At 35.5% G+C, this 18,733-nt stretch overlaps 1 protein-coding gene across 4 annotated transcripts; it reads left to right on the top strand.

Annotated features, from left to right (window-relative positions):
• The first annotated feature begins 8,351 nt into the window (after nt 1-8,351).
• Nucleotides 8,352-18,410, top strand: LOC18436748 (Ubiquitin carboxyl-terminal hydrolase family protein). Of its 4 annotated transcripts, none has more exons than XR_016043969.1 (3): nt 8,369-9,694; nt 14,199-14,361; nt 17,567-18,410. XR_016043969.1 is itself a non-coding variant. In XM_006846970.4 (2 exons), exons 1-2 carry the CDS (start codon nt 8,470-8,472, stop codon nt 14,199-14,201), a joined length of 1,233 nt encoding a protein of 410 aa, XP_006847033.2. In that variant the 5' UTR covers nt 8,352-8,469; the 3' UTR covers nt 14,202-18,410. The 4 variants fall into 4 exon arrangements, 1 of the variants encoding a protein (XP_006847033.2); XR_016043971.1 differs by having other exon boundaries at nt 14,194-14,361; XR_016043970.1 differs by lacking the exon at nt 17,567-18,410 and adding an exon at nt 16,260-16,677 and having other exon boundaries at nt 14,194-14,361.
• Nucleotides 18,411-18,733: the final 323 nt, after the last annotated feature.

Raw genomic sequence — 18,733 nt, 5'->3', positions numbered from 1 at the left:
ATTGATGATTTATTTGATCAATTACAAGGATCACAAGTGTTTTAAAAAATTGATCTTAGATCTGGATTCCATCAGCTTAAGACTAAAAGTGAAGATGTTCTCAAGACAGCTTTCAGAACAAGGTATGGCCATTATGAATTTTTAGTCATGCCTTTTGGATTAACCAATGCACCGGCTGCATTTATGGATTTGATGAATCGGGTCTTTAGGCCCTTTTTGGATAAATTTATTGTGGTATTCATTGATGATATTTTAATTTATTCTAAGAATCAGAAGGAACATGAGCAGCATGTAAGAATGGTATTGCAAATATTAAGAGAAAAAAAAATGTATGCCAAACTTAGTAAATATGAATTTCGGCTTGAACAAGAGACATTTTTAGGACATGTCATATCAAAGGAAGGTCTATCAGTTGATCCTTCAAAGGTTGAAGCCGTTGTTAATTGGAAACAACCAAGTAGTGTGACTGAAGTTCGAAGCGTTTTGGGATTGGCCGGATATTATAGAAAATTTGTAGAAGGATTTTCTCGAATCGCAACCCTATTGACTCGATTGACACAGAAAAATATCAATTTTGAGTGGACAAGTGAATGTGAGGAGAGTTTTTAAGAACTAAAAGTTCGATTAACTTCAACACCTATTTTAACTATGGGAGTGGGGGATTTGTGATTTATAGTGATGCTTCACATAAAGGCTTAGGTTGTGTATTAATGCAATATGGGAAGGTAGTAGTATATGCATCCAGACAGTTGAAAGAATATGAGAAAAAATATCCAATTCATGACTTGGAACTGGCTGCAATAGTATTCGCTTTGAAAATATGGAGTCATTATCTATATGGTGAGCAATTCGAAATATACACGGATCATAAGTGCTTGAAACACCTCTTCTCTCAGAAGGATTTAAATATGCAGCTGATAAGATGGATGGATTTCTTAAAAGATTATGATTGTACAATCCATTATCATTCAGGAAAAGCTAACGTTGTGGTCGACGCTCTAAGTAAAAAATCTACGGGAGTATTAGCTTATCTAATGATTCAAGAAATGAGATTGTTAGAGGAAATAGTGGATTGGCATCCGACTCCGTCCATTAATGGTGTGGTAAGTATGATTGCCAACATTAAGGCAGAACCCCAATTAATCCAACAGATTCGATAGGTACAAAAGAAAGACCATCAGCTTATAACAATTGTAAAAGAGGTGAAGCTGTGAAAGAGAGACGAATTCTCTATATGTAGTGAGGATTTGCTAAGATTCAAAGGTCGGGTTTGTATCCGAATGATGAGTGTAAAGAAAGCTATCTTAGAAGAAGCACATCACTCTCGTTATACGATACATCCCGAAAGTATTAAAATATATCAAGACCTTGAGAAAACCTTTTGGTGGAATAATATGAAAAAAGAGGTAGCACTATTTGTGTCTAAGTGCTTAACATGTCAGCAAGTAAAAGCTGAGCATCAAAGGCCCGCTGGGTTGTTGCAGCTTTTACCTGTGCCAGAATGGAAGTGGGAGCACATCTCTATGGATTTTGTCTCTGGCTTGCCTAGGACAAATTCAGGACATGATAGCATTTGGGTCATTGTGGACTGGCTGACCAAAGCTGCCCATTTTCTGCCTATTCGCACGACATACACTTTGGATCGACTGGCTTAAAGAAATAGTGCGATTGCTTGGAGTTCCGGTCAGTATTGTATCGGACAAGGATATTCGGTTTACTTCTAAATTTTGGGCTAGGCTACAGTCACCCATGGGGACGAGACTCACCTTTAGCACTGCCTTTCACCCCCAAACTGATGGACAATCGGAGAGGACCATCCAAACCTTGGAAGATATGCTGAGGGCCTGTACTATTGACTTTACAGGAAGCTGGGATGACCATTTACCCCTAATTGAGTTTGCTTATAATAATAGCTTCCAAGCCAGTATTCAACTGGCACCATATGAAGCCCTGTATGGAAGAAAATGTAGGTCACCCATCTGTTGGGACGAAGTTGGTGAAAGAAAGCTTTTGGGGTCAGAAATTGTCCAGGTAATCACAGATAATATAACATTAGTTCGAGAAAGGCTTAGGATAGCTCAGAGTCGGCAAAAGAGTTATGCCGATAACCGAAGGAGAAATCTTGAATTTGAGAAAAGTGATCGAGTTTTCCTAAAAATCTCACTCATAAAAGGCATTATGAGATTCGGCAAGAAAGGAAAGTTGGGCCCACGTTACATCGGATCATTTGAAATCCTGAAAAGAATCAGAGGTGTCGCTTATAGACTTGCTTTACCACCTGAATTGGCAAACGTCCATAATGTCGTCCATGTATCATCACTACGAAAATATTAGCCCGACTCATCCCATATTTTGAAATATGAACATTTACTGATCAGGAAGGACCTATCCTTCATTGAGCAGCCAATTTTGATATTAGATAGAAGGGTACAAGTGTTGCGCAATAAGGAGATTCCTTTGGTCCGTATATTATGGCAGTACTATTCAAGAGAAGAGTCGACTTGGGAACGAGAAGACGATATCAGAGAAAAATATCCCTATCTTTTTCAGTAATCAGGGACCCAAATTTAGAGGACTAAATTTCTTAAAGGGGAGAAGAATGTAATAATCCTAAAATTTCAAACAAAAAAAAAAAAAAAAAAAAAGAGAAAAGAAACTTTTAATAAGTGATGGTCCACATGAGCATGATGGTCCTTAAAGACCATCACTATTTTCAAAAGCTTTTGGTTTAAGCTTTTCCTTACCTTCACCAAGTCCTTTAGTTGACGTGGGGTTTTAACATTTCAGGAGTAATATAACTCTTACACCTCATGTGCGGGGTGTAACTTAATAAAAGTATATATTAAGGTGTCGTAAGAATTTAAATAGGAGAAGTGAAGACTCCCACCCTAAAAAATTTTGAGATCTCTCTCTCTCTAGTCGAAACGCAGTGAGCTCTTTTTCTCTCTAGCTGAATTTTTATCGGAAGCTACCTCTCAAATATTTTAGGTAAGTGACTTTATTATCTTGAAAAATAATCCGTTCTTTTTAAAAATGAAATGGAATAATTACTTCTGCTTATTATCATGATAAATTTTATGCGCAAGCGACCTCATTAATTTGAAAATTAATCTTTTTAATAAAAATTGTGATATTTTATCTATGTTAGAAATTTTAAATGCTGTAAATTTTTAAAAATAAATTTATTTATTTTCTTGTCTATTGTTAGAAAATTTTAGATACTGTAAAATTATTAGAAATAAATGTGATATTTCTGCTGTTAGTAAAATTGTGAGATTTTTTTCTATTGTTTTTTAATATTTAGACATTGTAAATTTCATGTGCAAATGACTGCCTTATTATTTGAAAACTAATATTTTTGCAATTGATTATAGCATTGTCTGTGAAATATTTATTTGCGATTGACATCCCATAAATTGTGATAATTCCGTATTCTTGAGTTTCTATAATAATTTTTCTATACATATTAGATTGGCAATTATGCTAGAATGTCTTTACGAACTGCTACCTTTCTAAATTTAAGCCCAAAATATTTGACTGGGTATTTTTGAAATGTTATTGAAAGTGACTATTATTAATGGTTTCAGTGAAATTCATATTAATAATTTCAGTGATATGTTGAGTACATGATATTGCCGCTTTCGAATGTTTAAAGAGATTTAGAAATACTTTAAGTATACAAGTGGACTCATCCAGTTCGCCGGTGAGGTATAAGTGGACTCATCCGGTACACCGGTGAGGTATAGTGGACCTGCAGGGATTAAGTAGACCTATCTGGGACGCCGATAGGGATTAAGTGGGCCCATCAGGACGCTGATGGGGTATATAGGTGACCTACTTGGGACGCCAGTAGGGTAATTTGTGAAATCTTTTGAATTATACACTCCTGTTAAAATGTTATATGCATTTCTATTGTTCGGATTATACTTAATTACGCATTTTTTAAAGTGAAACTGTTAATGCGTTTCTGCTAGTAGACCTCCTTTTTGAAATATTGATAACTTTCAACCATGATTATTTTTAGGATTATGATGATCACTTACTGAGTAGCCAAACTCATCAAACTATGGTAAACATTTTTCAGGAAGCGGTTTCATTTTGAGTGGTCGTTAGGATCAACTTTGGGAAGATATTGTAATTGTGCTTAAACTTTCTTTTGTTACCTTGTAAGAATTCGCCACTGTAAATTTGTCCTATCAAGCAATGTATATATGTTTTGACTGTCACTTCTCAAGAATATCAGTATTGTAAATTCTTGGGGCGTGACACTAGCTATATTTTTCAAATCTCAAGTTTTTAGGATATAATCTCTACTACTTATAGAATAATTTTAGCAAAAGAAGTTTTCCAAGTAAATTCTTCTGTATATTAGAAAAACCTAACACTTCAAGAGTGAATAGAAACTATCCAATTTTCAATAGCTAGATTTAAGTGTCACATAACTCACAATTCAATTCTTTCAAAAATAATTTAGTAATTTTTATATGGTTCTCAAATTTTAGAACAAAAACATTCTTAAATATGTATTTTTGAGTGAGTGAGTTGATCCACATCGTGCTCTCATGAGAACATGGATTTTTTGAGAAATACAGCTCCGAAGAAGACTAACGTGAAGGGAGGAGAGGGGTATCTCTGATATTAGTTTCGATTTGAAGCTTTTCAATCAATAGGGGTTTGGAATCGACCGGAAAAGTATTACGGTAATAAAAATACGGTAAAGACTTCCCCACATATTACGGTAATTAAATTATCATAACAATAATTCAAACTATTATCGTATTTAAATTAACTTAATACTTTTTGAATTTTTTACAGTGTTTTAATTATTGTAAAGCTTAAAATGTATTACGGTAAAAAGACAACCGTGAAGGTCATTTTGGTCCAAAAAAATCCGAAATTTGTGAAAAATGGTGTAGACGAGCTTTTTAAAAGTTAGGGGTTTTTCTCAATTTTACTAAAATAAAGGTATATTAACGATAATTTTCCCACTTTTTTTCTTTATAAATGCAACTTTCGTTTAATTGTTAGGGGCAACCTGGTCTTTTTGCTCAATCTAAGTTGCCATAGCAAAATGACCTTTTTGGCCCAGTTTAGCTTTAGGAAGACGAAATTAAAATTTTTCTATGAAACATTGTGTTGTACTTTAACAGTAAATGGCATATTCCGAAATAACATAAATTACAAGGGTAATTTGAGAAAATTTTAAAGGTAATTTTAAATAACTATCTGATTTTTCTAAAAATCTAAAAGCGTGCGAAGTTGTAATATTTGACCCCCTTCATATAAAAGGAAAATTTTATATGTAGCCCAGGCTCAAAACATTCAAATTAGAGTCCACTTCAAAAATTTCTTTTTTATGCGCAAATATCTTCAAATTAATTATCTCGACATCAAGATGCTTGGGCATGACAAAAAATCTATTTCAAGTTTTGGAAATAGTGTATCTTGTAATGCATTTTTGGACAATCAATTTTTAAGATTTTTAAACTTTCATAGATGTGCTCGATCTACATGATTTTTTAAGCTTTAAATTTTATAATTAAAGATAAAAAAAATATTTAAAGCTATCACAAAGATTTTCATAATTGAAACCACGTTTCTCGACACTATTTGAAGATAGGCTTTACTTTGATTGTATAGAGCCTCGGCTCTATACAAACTGCACCCTTTTATAAACTTACAAAGGACTTTAACCCTTTTTTAATATTTTCTCAAATAAAATTAGTGAAGTTTTAGGGGGATCGTACGATAATATTGCTCTAATGATCCAATCTGTCTCCCTCACCCAGTTAGCAATACGGGCAAACCATAATATTAGCAATAAATCGATTTATTTCAAAAAGTCCGAAGAAAAGCTATGAAAAAAATACGGATCACCAAAAAATAGGATAAGTTATAAAATCATAAATATCTCGGATTCGATAAATGGGGTGAAAAAGGATAAGCTTTCTATGCTTCCCATACAACATAAAACTTATGTACGTTCCCTTATCCAACCGTCCATTCTGGATGGAGGGCTAAGATTGCCCCAATCACAATGTCATGTCTCTACACTATTTTATTTTTAAAATTTTTTTTCTATAAACTATTTTGACATCAAATTTTGGACGTTCAATCCTTTATTAAACTTGCACTAGAGAAAAATATAAAAAAAATGTTTCCAATAAAATAAAAGGATCAAAATACCTTTGAAAGTTTCAAGGGGTATTTTGATCATTATATTTTATCAAAAACTTATTTTTAATATTTTTTATAGGTGCGCCCTAATGAGAAGATGGCACGTACTAAATTTCATATTCATACAATTTATATTAAAAAAAAGCTAAAAATAAAATACTTTGAGACGTTGGATCGAAGATCAAAAGGTGACTGGCTCTCTTGATCAAAATTGGACGGCTGGATTGTAAGGGAAGCATAGATCTTCTATGCTTTAGGGGAAGTATAGAAACTTTTCCCATGAAAAAATAGGATATGTAAAGATAATATAATATAGAATTATGATTTGCGATCATTGTGTAGATATAATAAAGCTATTAATCAACATATAGTGTCACTAGAGTGATACTTGACAATTTATTGTCTAAACTTTCAATAAATACAACTACAATGCTTACTCTATTGTCTCAACACAAAACATCATAGATATATTGGAACCATAAAATAAAACAACAACAATAATATTAAGGGTGCGGTTGGTATGGAGCCCAACTCTAAACAATCAAAAAGTGCACATTCAAATAGTGTCGACATATATGGTTTCAATACTGAAAAGTTATGTGAAATCTTCAAATTATATTTTCATATTTATTTATAAAATTTAAAGCTTCAAAAATAGTAGTAATCGAGCAGATCTATGAAAGATTAAAAATCTTGAAAATTGATAGTCCAAAAATACGTTACAAGATACACTATTTTCAAAACTTAAACTCTATTTTTTTCTCATGTCCATGCATCTTGATGTCAAGATGATCAATTTGATGATATTTGGGCATCAAAACGACCTCTTCCAGTGAAAGTTTTGACGTAGGCTCTAATTTGATTGGTTAGAACCTAGGCTCTATATATTCCCTAATATTAAACACAAGAACTACATTGATAAATAACCATAAATTAAAATCAAGGTATATCAAAGCAAAAAAACAAAAAAGACCCATAGTATATTGTATACAACAATGAAAAAAAAAAGAAAAAAGAAATATGATATTATTCAAGCAATAAAATACATCAACAAATTCCAATATCACCATAAACTCCTGGCTACCTAAATCTTTAGTAGCATTGAATCTCTCTTATTCTTCATAAGGATACTTTGGGTTTAAAGAAAAAAAATATTTTTCATTAGGTTACTCTTCTTCTAACTCTACCTATTATTTTGAAATCCAATTGTTTTGATATCTTATTTTTGAGGAATGTATTGCTTGTATTTTATGCATTTTTTGAGAGAACTTATTGGTGAAATTTTTTATAGGCTTTTTTGTTAATTTAGGAGTCTAAATTTACTCCTACTGTTAATGTGTTTATCTTTAAACTAAAATTCAATAATATTAAGTTAATGAAGAAATAAAGTAATGGAAAATAAGCTTTTTGAAAAAATAAAGTGCAAATTTATATCAGTTCCATTAAAAAATACAAGTTTTAAAGATCTTTCATAAAACTCGGAATTTTGAGTAGATCTAAAAAAATATAAAAATTAAAAAAATTGTGTTTTAAACGGAAACTTGCTGACAATAGTCTCCCTCTCTCTCTCTCTCCATCCTCTACTAAGAGTGAGCACAACGACTAAGGGTGGCAATGGACCTAGAACGACCTGGAGGTTCGGGTATGAGTCCAACATTTGGACCCAGCGGGTTGGGTCTGGGTCCAAAACCTGGACCCGAACACTACTCGAATTTGGGTGTGGGTTCGATTGGACTCAACCCGTACCCGTAAACTGTTGGAGATAAAATACGTCAAGCCCTATTCATTTGGGTGTCTTAAGAATCATATACAATAAAAACTCATAATCATCTTTAGCCATTAAACGACAAATAAGATGACTTAAAAATCTAATAGTGGGTGATTGTGATCTTTTGTCAATAATTTAGGCATATGATGATAAAAAAAAATAAAAAAAAAATAAAAAGCTCATGGTGAGGGTGGTAATGGGCCCGACCAGACCCGAGACCCGACGGGATAGATCCGAGACCCGATGGGCACGAGTATGGGTATAACTTTTGGACCTGATGGGTTGGGTCTGGGTCCCGGACCTGAACCCGAATATATTCGGATATGAGCCCGGGCCTAGATAGACGCGACCCATACCCGACCCGCTACACCCCTAATAGAAACGCGCCGAGTCGGGTCCCAGCTCCGGGTTTTGAGCACGGTTCCAACTTTCTCTCTTCGAATGCATCAGTTCCTCCCTCGAAACCCGATATAGAAATCCCAATGTGGAGTGCAACCCACTAGCTTCCCTCTCTTTCTTCTTTCATGGGATTCAGAAGCACTAGCTTTAGTTCTTTTCTCTCTCAAAATCTCTTTCATGGTTTCTCTCAGAAACGTGGTCTGGTCAAGGTGAGGCTCAAATGGGTGAAGAACAGGGGCCTAGATCACATAATCGACAATGAAACCGATCTAAAAGCCGTTTCCCTTATCAAAGACGCCATTAAAAGGAGCTCTTCAGGTTGCTTGAGCTCTACTTCCTTCTCTGATAGGCAAAAGCATTTGGGTCTCACCATACCAGTTCTTAGATTCATTCGAAGATACCCAACCATTTTCGAAGAATTTCGAGGACTCAAATACAATGTCCCATGGTTTAGATTAACCAAGACTGCTCTTTTACTTGATGAACAAGAGCAAAGAATCTATAAAACTCATGAACCTGATTTGGTAGAGAGATTGTGTAGGTTGTTGATGATGCTTAGTAGTAGGAGCATTCCTTTACAGGCCATAGATTATCTAAAGTGGGATATGGGTCTTCCTTATGACTTTGTTAAGACGATTCTTCCCAATTATTCTGATCAATTTCGAATGATTAAGCAACCCAATGGTCGATTGGCCATTGCGTTGTCTCGGTGGCGCGAAGAATTTGCAGTATCTGAGTTGCAAAAGAGGAGTGAGAAGCTTGAGACGAGTTCTTCATATAGAGGGTTTAAGAAAGGTATGAGCTTGGCTTTTCCATTGAATTTTCCAAGAGGTTATGGTTTACAAAAGAAGGTGCAAGCATGGATGGATGAGTTTCAAAAGCTTCCTTACATTTCACCTTATGAAGACTCATCAAAAATTGATCCAAATAGTGATTTAATGGAGAAACGGGTTGTTGGGGTGTTACATGAATTACTAAGTCTGACAATTCACAAGAAAACCAAGAGGAATTACTTGAGAGCAATGAGAGAAGAAATGAATTTGCCCCACAAATTTACTAGGATTTTTACCAGGTATCCTGGTATTTTTTATCTATCTCTAAAATGTAAGACTACCACTGTTGCACTTAAAGAAGCATATCAAAGAGGAAAGCTTGTTGATCCCCATCCTCTTGTGGCAATAAGGGACAAGTATTTCTATGTGATGAGAACGGGGGTTATTTATAGAGGTAAAGGACTAAAGGAGTTGATATCTCCAAGACAGGAAGCAGATAGCTCAAGTCTTGACAATGTGGATTTCGATACCAGTGAACCATATGAAGAAATTTCAGGAGAAGATGGTAATGGTCATGGTGAGTCGAGTGACGACGATTGAAGTTATGGAGTAGAACATAATGAGGACTGAGTGTTAGAGCTGTAATTTTACGTTTGGTCTAGGTTTTGATTTGTTATCAGGGCTTAAGGGCCACAGGTGTAAAGCCCATTGTTAAAAATGAATTTACCTACTGAAAAGTAGAAATTTATAACTTATGATATTTTCTGTCTTCTTTGATTGATATTTTTGTGCATTTACTAGCCATAATTATGTAACATTCACTCCACCCTTCTTTGTTGATGAAAACAATTTAGTTTTAAGTATGTATGGAAAGAAGACTTTGGTTGAGCTTGTTAGAATTGGATTTTTGTGACAGAGTTATGCCCCAGAGAAGCTCTGTTCTTGCAATAGAAGAGATGGACTGTCAAACTTCATCTAGGTTACTCACATGGGCTTTGATATTTGTATTCTTTCTTGCTCTGATTTTCTCTTACTTTAAGTGAATAAAATTTTGGCTTTGAACGCCAAATTTTCCCTAATTGGTATTATTTTATGAAGAGAATGCATTTGTCATTGGCTTGAAAGTAATCTTCATCAGGTGTGCAGTACCTTAGATATTTGGTTCCTTTGAAATTCTTTAATGTATTTCCCATGCAGAAACAATTGTCTTGGAGGCAAACCTATGCACTTCTAAATCAAAGTACGAAGAAGTAATCCCTTCGTGAACCAATATTATTCCAACTATAGATGGACACTGTCTAGGATGATTCATCTTGTCTAACAATCAGCTTGGGGACAGCTCTTGTGGCTTTCCTGTTGTTATTTGGCTTCTTGTTAAAGTATGTTTTTTATTGTCTTTTATATTCTTACATGTTCAATGGAATTTCTTGCCATGTTGCCTCAATGAAACTGAATGATCTCTAGTGTAAGTAGGTGATTTACTTTTTGCTTATCTCTCTTTTACGAGAAAATGTTTTATATCAAAAAGTATTATGGATGTTGATAAGTTCTAGAGCTCTTCTCACAATGCTTCAAGCACCTGTTACATTAAGGGGATGATATGTGCCCCAAATATCGTACTTCATGAGTATAGCATGCATTTGGAGGATGATTGCTTCTTTTCCATTTTTGATAAGTGATAAACATAACATTAAATTAGCAAGAATGGAAACACAGAATACACATATCTTGATTAAGGAGTTACGAAGTCTATTATCTCCATATTCCCTGGTCTCACTTCCCTACTGTTAAGCTATCTGCTAGGTACTCTCTTTCTTAGGATTGTGATAGAACTCTCTTTCCTACGATTCTGAATGGATCTGATATCCAAACTGATGCTCACTTCTCTAATGTCCCCAAGAATACCCTCTATCCTTCAAGGATCTCCTACACACCTGTACACGACCGAGTGGTAATAAGGGTATCTCCATCAAGAATGAACTTCCAAGAAACCATCTTTAAAATGAAAGCCTTTTTTTTTTTGTTATAACTATGTAATGCCTTGTCTTCTCCCATTGTGGAGGTCCCTCCCCCAATGAACTGGCATTGCATTTCAAGATGTCACCATTAGCATTCTAAATTTTTGTTATAACTATGTAGTGCCTTGTCTGCCATTGTGGACTTCCCTCCCCCAATGAACTGGCATAGCATTTCATGATGTCACCATTAATATTCCAAATTACTCCTTTATAGCCTTCTGGTCTGAGCTTCTTTTAGCTTATGCATCAAATTTTAGTTTTATCCTAAGTTGGCTCAAGTTTACTAGTAGGTCTTCATCCTATAGTCCCCAGTGACTCAGGTCTAGCATTTTTTGAAGGTTCCTCGGCTTTATTCCCTTCAAAGATGGTCGTTGCAGCACCCAACTCATGGTTTCCCACTAACTCACTTCAATAAGTTTAGTTTCTGAGGAATCGGGCTTGGGTCAAGACGATAGCTGCTGGTTTTTCATAGCACAACATCTCAAGTTCCATTTCTATGTAACCTTGTCGGAAAAAAAGAAGTTTACTTTCTGTGAGGACTTAATGTTTTTGCTTCTCTCCTCCCTAATCTGCCAGGTGTTGGCCATGAGATAGGCTCGCCAAAGGGGTTGGCCTCTTGTTTCTTACCATATTATGGACCATACCTGCAACAAAAATTTAAATGAATCATGCCTCATTGTTGGGATGAGAAAATTAGCAAGATTGTTCAATGGTTCCACCTGTGTAGGGAATAGAACAGACATATTTGCCACCCTGAAACATGTATCCAAAGAAGCATGATAACCTACTATCTGACAGAGCATGACACCTAAGCCCTTCTCCAATGACTATCCTAATTTTGATCTTAAAAGGGTGCACATTTATGCTACTTGCTTTCTAAGTGGTGGACGCATTTCCCCTTTTCAATGTGCCATCCAATATCTCTTGACATTGCATCCATATGTACCTAATATATTCCTACGGCCCCTTGTTCTCCAAACATAACTATTGTAGTTATTTAATAGTAAGGTCCTTTCATGCAATCAGAGTCACAGTTTTACCAGGCTCTTCTTTCAGGTAACAAAGTATTTTGCATCATACCAAATAGATTTTGCTAGTCCTATTACCACCACTCCGCATGATACCCATGTATAAATTTGCTAAATGTTAAGTATGGAGATGGGCATGGATCACATCTATTATACAGAATGGATTTCGCTACTCCAATTACCCCCACTCCACAAGAAACCCATGTGTAAAAATTTGCTGAATTTTAAGTATGGAGATGGGCATGAATCACATCTATCAGATTAAAATGAATAGATTGAGAAAGAAAAGTATGAAATATAAATGGACAGATTGCTACTTTGTTACTAAGAAATAATTGTTGTGTTTCTTGTCACGGGCTGACGTCACTTTCTTATAATGGTATATCATGCGTTTAGATGTTGATTGCTACTTCATTGTTTATAAACTATTATTGGGGTCCATTGGCAGACCTTACGGTCTTTAGTTCTTCTGTGTCATAGATGAGCAAGGAATAGAAATGTTGTATGTCATCATTCTGTTTGCGTTAGCATATGATATCTGGTACACAGTTTATTCAATGTTAGCCGAATAAGTCTTTTGCATGGATAGATCATATTATGGTGCGGAAGTAGAGGGCAATATGTACAGTTGGACCATGTGTCGAACAGTATTTCAAAAAGCGCTAGGCGGCACCTAGGCGGTCTGGGGGTCCAAGCCGCCCAGCGCCTAAGCGGGCGCCTAGAACCTGGGCAGCCCAGTTGAAAAAAAAATTATTTTGGGGTTTTCACTATTTAAAATAGCCTCTAATGGGTTTTCACTATTTAAAACCCACAATTTTGCTCCTTTAGTATTAAAAAAATGACCCAAAAATACCCTCAAGGAGCCGTATTTTTGCCCCTAGGCGGGACGTAGGCCTTGGGCAGCCGGCCGCCTAGGTGGGTTCCCAGGCACCTAGGCAGGCACCTAGGGATATCCATCTAATTTGGCCACCTAGGCCTTGGCCAGGCCTTCTGGACCACCTAGACGCTGGGCGGTCCGCTTTTTAAAACACTGGCATCGAAACTAAAATATCATGGTCATTTAGGCCGTGATAATTTATCAGAAATCTTTTCTAATGCCTTGAGCTGGAGAGGCTGTGGAGAGCATTCACCATGCATGACAGCTTTTGGCAAAATAGTTGAATAGGAATGCAATAGAAGACTGATTGGAAGAGAAGCTGATGAGATTAGTCCATTAGAGGAGCTAGGCTTCCATTTAGAGGGAAGAGGGAAACGGGCTTGTGAACAAATGAGGTGCAGTAGCAATTTGAGGGAGGAGGGAAACAAGTTCAGGCTTGTGAGCAAATAGATGACAGTAGCAAGGTAGGAGAAGATGAGTTGTGGTCAAAAGGCTACTATTTTATGTAAATTGGGTTTGTTGAAATTTTGAAAACCATTATATAAATAAAAGAAATTGAAACACCCAGTACTCCAATGGAAGATCCCTGAACTAGGATATTTTTAAGTTGGTGCTTGGAGGGTTAAGCCTGAGTTGAATATCAGATTCTTCTCGGGTTTATATTCTGCGTAATAAGAAACTTGTCCTTTGGGGCATGTTTAGCTAAAGTGAAAATAATTTCTTAAAAATTATGTTCTTAGAAAATAGATAATTTCCCCGTTGGCCCTAGCCAGAGCCTTCTAAATCAGAGCCCTACAAAACAGAGCTCGTTAAACCAGAGCTCCAAGACAGAGCCCTAAACACAGGCATGATGAATTTTGTTTTCTCTGTTGGACTTTCATTGTATTTTCTGTTTTGTAGTTCGATTATTTATTTATTTTCGGTTTTTTTAGTGGTTTATCTTACAGTAACTTTTTTTGGTGGGTCTATGTTTATTTTACATTGGACTCATTGATGATTTGGTTTATTTTCAGTTTATTTTACAATTTATTTTCATTGGATTTTATGACTGACATCTGGTTTATTGGAACTTTAATGCTAGTTATTGCATGCTTTGATCTGTATAGTTTCTTGATCATGGAGAGTAATACATTCATCGATGATTTGGTCTCAGGGCAGTAATTTGTTAATCAAACTCATCACAACCATTGTCATTATTAACCATTTTCTGGAAGCACCATCTCAAGCTGATTTATTGGGGTGGTTATAGAGCAACAAGACAAGTGGTGAAATCACCATTCTCCTTCTCTCTTCAAACTTGATCCGAGATTACTCAAACCAGGTACTCCTGCTATACTGATCTTCGCTCAATTCCTTCAAGTTTTGATTCGAACAACTCTCTCTCTCTCTCACTCATATGGTGGACTACGTGGGCAGAATTTGTTTACCTGAATCGGGTTTCTACCAAACTCATCTTCCCATTAGATTTTTAAGGTCTCCTTGAGCTTTTGGAGTAGGGTATCATGTTCTTGATTTGGCCATTTTTGACTCTTGGCTCTTTTATTTCACCATTTCTTCTCTGTCCTATTGATTGTGCCATTGCTGTCTCTCTCCATAGTTCAAAATCAAGTAATACATGGGTTCAAATTCGTTTCTCCCATGTGGGTTTCTCCAACTTAGTGCTTGGCTATTGATATGGTAGATGGGTCATTGCATATAACTCATTTTGTCCTAGTTTAACTTCTTAGGACTACTTTCATGGCTCTCACTAGCGCTCATCTGCATATTGATTTGGAGCTCTCTATCGTACCTTATTGAGATTTATTGGAATTTGGTCCTCTTTCTCTAGACAGTTATTTGGACTATATTGAGCAGATACACTGTGATCAAAGATGGCTAGCAATCATCATCCTTGTCATGATGTTGTTGCTTCAGCCCTAACCACTCCACTTCCAAGACCTGAAAAAGGACTCATTCCCCTTGCTATCTCTTCTCCTTCTACAACAAGGTTTTCCCCTAAAAAACCAATAGATTCAAATCCAAAAGGCCCTCTACTCCACCTGCTTTCTCTTCTCCTGTAACCAGATTTTCACCTCAAAATTGACTCAATTCAAACCCAAAAGACCAGCCAATCCCTTCTTTTGCAACCAAGTTTTCACCCCCAAAACCCATCCGTTCAAACTTAAAACATCAAAGTTCCTCCTCAATGAGACGCCCCTCTTGATAATCTCAAAATTCCTCAAGATCGAAGCTTTTCGACCCCCTCCTCACTCCTCTACTGAATAATATAATGAGGGACTTGGGGTCATAAAAAAAGGCATGGTAGGATAGGTTTTTATTTGTTGTGCATGGTTTACGGATACTTTGGTTATTTCCTGCTCATTCTTCTTAATTGCACGTGTTTTGTTTGTAGTTATTGTTATTTTATTGTTAATTTTGCGCTTATTGAGCGCAATGCTATTACAGAAATTGTGAAAGGACTAAGGCCAGTTATTCAAAATGGATATGTAAATGGTTTGAAACCCTGTATCATCCCTCAACTATAACCAAAAAGCCCCTGCACTCAATATCTGTGTACGAACTTTGAGTTTGTATTAGATTCTTTAATGACAGTCGGTCACTCTTTTCTAACACTGATTCTTAAGCATTCATTTCCTATCCTTGATCTGGCCTCTAGGTCAGGATCCACTTGACTGCAATTTAGTCTATCCGAGCATTGATTTTATTTTTTATTTTATATATTTTTTCACTTGGAATTTTCAAATATTCTTTGTTTTGTTTCTTATTATTATATAACCATTTTCTGATCATGAGGCATGTGGTCTCACACTATGGATTAAGTGCTTTCTGTTTAAAAAATTTAGTAATGTACATGGCCCAAGTTTCCACTCAAAAGTGCAACTTGTCTCTCACACTAAAGCAATAATGCCTCTCATTTTATTACTCTTATATTATCAAAACTAGCCAAAACCTTTTTTTTTTTCCTTTTTGGTACATTTTTTAAAACCTAATTATGAAATGGATGACTGAGTGAACAGAAAAAGAAAACAAGGAATTAAATTGGAGATACCGGAAACAAAGCAGTTCAACTAAGTATGACACAAGGTTTCATTCTCTAGTTTTTTATTTGAGAAGATTTAGAAACCAAGCAATCACCCGAGAGAATGTTTCACATTATTCAAAACAAAAATATATGAATTCAAAATTATTTGCCACGACTAACATTTGATGCTGGAACAGGGATTCAATCACTTTGAACTCTATAATGCATCTTATAATCCCCTCAACAAAAAGATTGCGAAGCTGATGGAGTCGGACACAGCCTCGTAATGCAGTTGCTCATGAGCAAAGGCCTCTGTTTGGTGTCTGTGACCTTTAAAGATTCTCACACTACTGAGTAGGACTGTTTCTTTTTTCCCCCTTATGCCCATGACCTAGGCAAATTTTGCACACAATCATGTAAAAACCTTTTCTTTTCCCCTTTTGCAAAAAACTAGTTGAACCAAGGTCTTTGGCCAATTAAGTACCCATTGGTCTGATCTGGTTACATGTGCTTTTGGTTTTTGGGTTTTGCGCATCTATGTTTCTCTTGTAAAAGGTTACAGCAAATTTATTGGGTTTATCTCTTATGCCAATAAACACTTAAAAAACTTTCATATCATGTTTATTTAACTTAATCACTGAAAAAGAAAAGAACTCCGGAAAGAAAACAGTGTTTGAGTTCTTGAAAACCTTCTTTTTCTCCAAGAACATATATCTAATGAGATGATATTTTATGTAAAGGTTGATTCCCATTATTAGTCTGGGCTATGATTACAGAGCTGATTTATATTTTGACTTTTGAGTTTTTATAAGTGACTTGAACCGAATGAAGGTACGGTACTTGTATGCTGATCAAGTGCATGCTACTGTCTTCCAAGTATAAGCTATCTTTATGTACCCAAAAAAAAGTTTAAGCTATCTTTAATTCCCATGGCAACTATTTTTTATATCAGATGATAATCTAATGGATGCCTATTACTCTGGTAAATGCATGCTTATTATACTTTGGTTACTATTTTTTATGTCAACTACAATCGGATGGAACATGAACATGAACTTTCTTGCCTCATTAGCTGCTAAAGTCTTCTTTTTTCTCTCTGCTCTTTCTCTCTCCAACTCTTTTGCTAATATATTGACTTCCCGCTAGCACCAGCAGAAATTAATGTCCAACAGCATGGACATTAATACCTGTAACAGTGAAACCATGACACTATTACGAGTACCATGCTGTTGGCAAAACCAATTCCAACTGACCTGAAAATTTTTGTATTCTCTTTATAACTCAGTGGTAGTAGGTTCAATACAGTGTTCTTTTTTTGGTTTGTGCTATTTAAGGCTTGTGTGATCATATGAGGTATGTTTTCCCTTTTGTAATGTGTTCTGTCTCATTTTAGATTGTAATATTCTTTCGGAATTGGACAAGGGGATGTATTTGTCTTTGATGCATGCCTCTCTTCTTTGGATATATAGCTTTGTATCTCGCTGCTTGTTTCTTCTCTCTGCAGAAGCAAGAAAGGAAGTAGCACTGTCGTTCCCTCTCCTTTATCAACCGTGGACAACAATGAGGAAGAATGAAATTAAAGCATTATAGCAATGTATTGAAGCAATTTCATCCTCTTTCTTTCTCTAGTTTCTCCATCTTTCCAGAAGTTGTTCCTAGCCTAACATGTGGGGGAGCAAGTAAACATCGGTTCAATCCATACTGGTTATTTTTCTCTCTAGCTTTTGCTCTCGTCTTCCACGGAGGACACATACATAGCTCAGAAAAAACATGGCATTCTCCTCTCGCTCCTGAAAATCACATCTCATCCATTCTAATCTCTCTTTAGCTCTTGAGAGAGAGAGCATGTTTCTTCTTTTAAATGTGCCAGCTTTAAACGCACTGAACGTGTGACATACCTACGGGATATGCACTAATAAGGAAAGGCGAAAAGCCATGGAAACCCTAGAAACTGAGCCCAAAGTAATTCTGTAAGGACATCAAGCTCCAAAAAGGAGAAGAAAGCGGAAAATGAAGGGACTGAAGCTGCTCCTGAGGGGGAAGCTGATAAAGAAAGCCATGACATAGTTGATGCTTGCCTGCAGGAACTGTTTGTATTTATAGTGAGAGTTGCTCTTGTGTTAATAGGTGGAACTTAGCCTATAGGTGCACCTTTACTTTTCTTTTATGTTCTCTCTTTTTTTATTTTGCTTTGTTATTTTTTGCTTTACATGTTGTGGATTCCTGATGATATCAATCTAAATGTTGTGCATGGCACTCCTGATAACATCAATCTTTGAGTGAGAGTTCTGTAAACACATGATATTTGATATCTATGAATATATATGAAGGAAAATTGTAGGGAAAAAGTTTATATAAGGATGCTACTTTATCATGTAGTACTACGGATGCCCCTCAAAAATCCATCGAAAAAGGTAGTATTAATGTTGAAAAACCTTTTGATTGATCATCTCGACATGGAAATGTATGATTATGAAAAGTAAAAAGATTTTAAGTCTCAAAAATAATGTATTTTATAATATATTATCTGCATCATCTATTTTCAAGATTTTCATGTGTTTATAGATCTACTTGATTTTAACTATTTTTTAAATTTAAAATTTTATAAATAGATATAAACATAAATTTTGAGATAATCCTAAGAACATTTTACATCAAAATTATATACCAT

This window comes from Amborella trichopoda, chromosome 11 (assembly GCF_054954075.1).
Source record: "Amborella trichopoda isolate Santa Cruz 75 chromosome 11, AtrichopodaSantaCruz75HAP2 v2.0, whole genome shotgun sequence".
NCBI lineage: Eukaryota > Viridiplantae > Streptophyta > Magnoliopsida > Amborellales > Amborellaceae > Amborella > Amborella trichopoda.
This window is presented reverse-complemented; position numbering and strand designations above follow the sequence as displayed.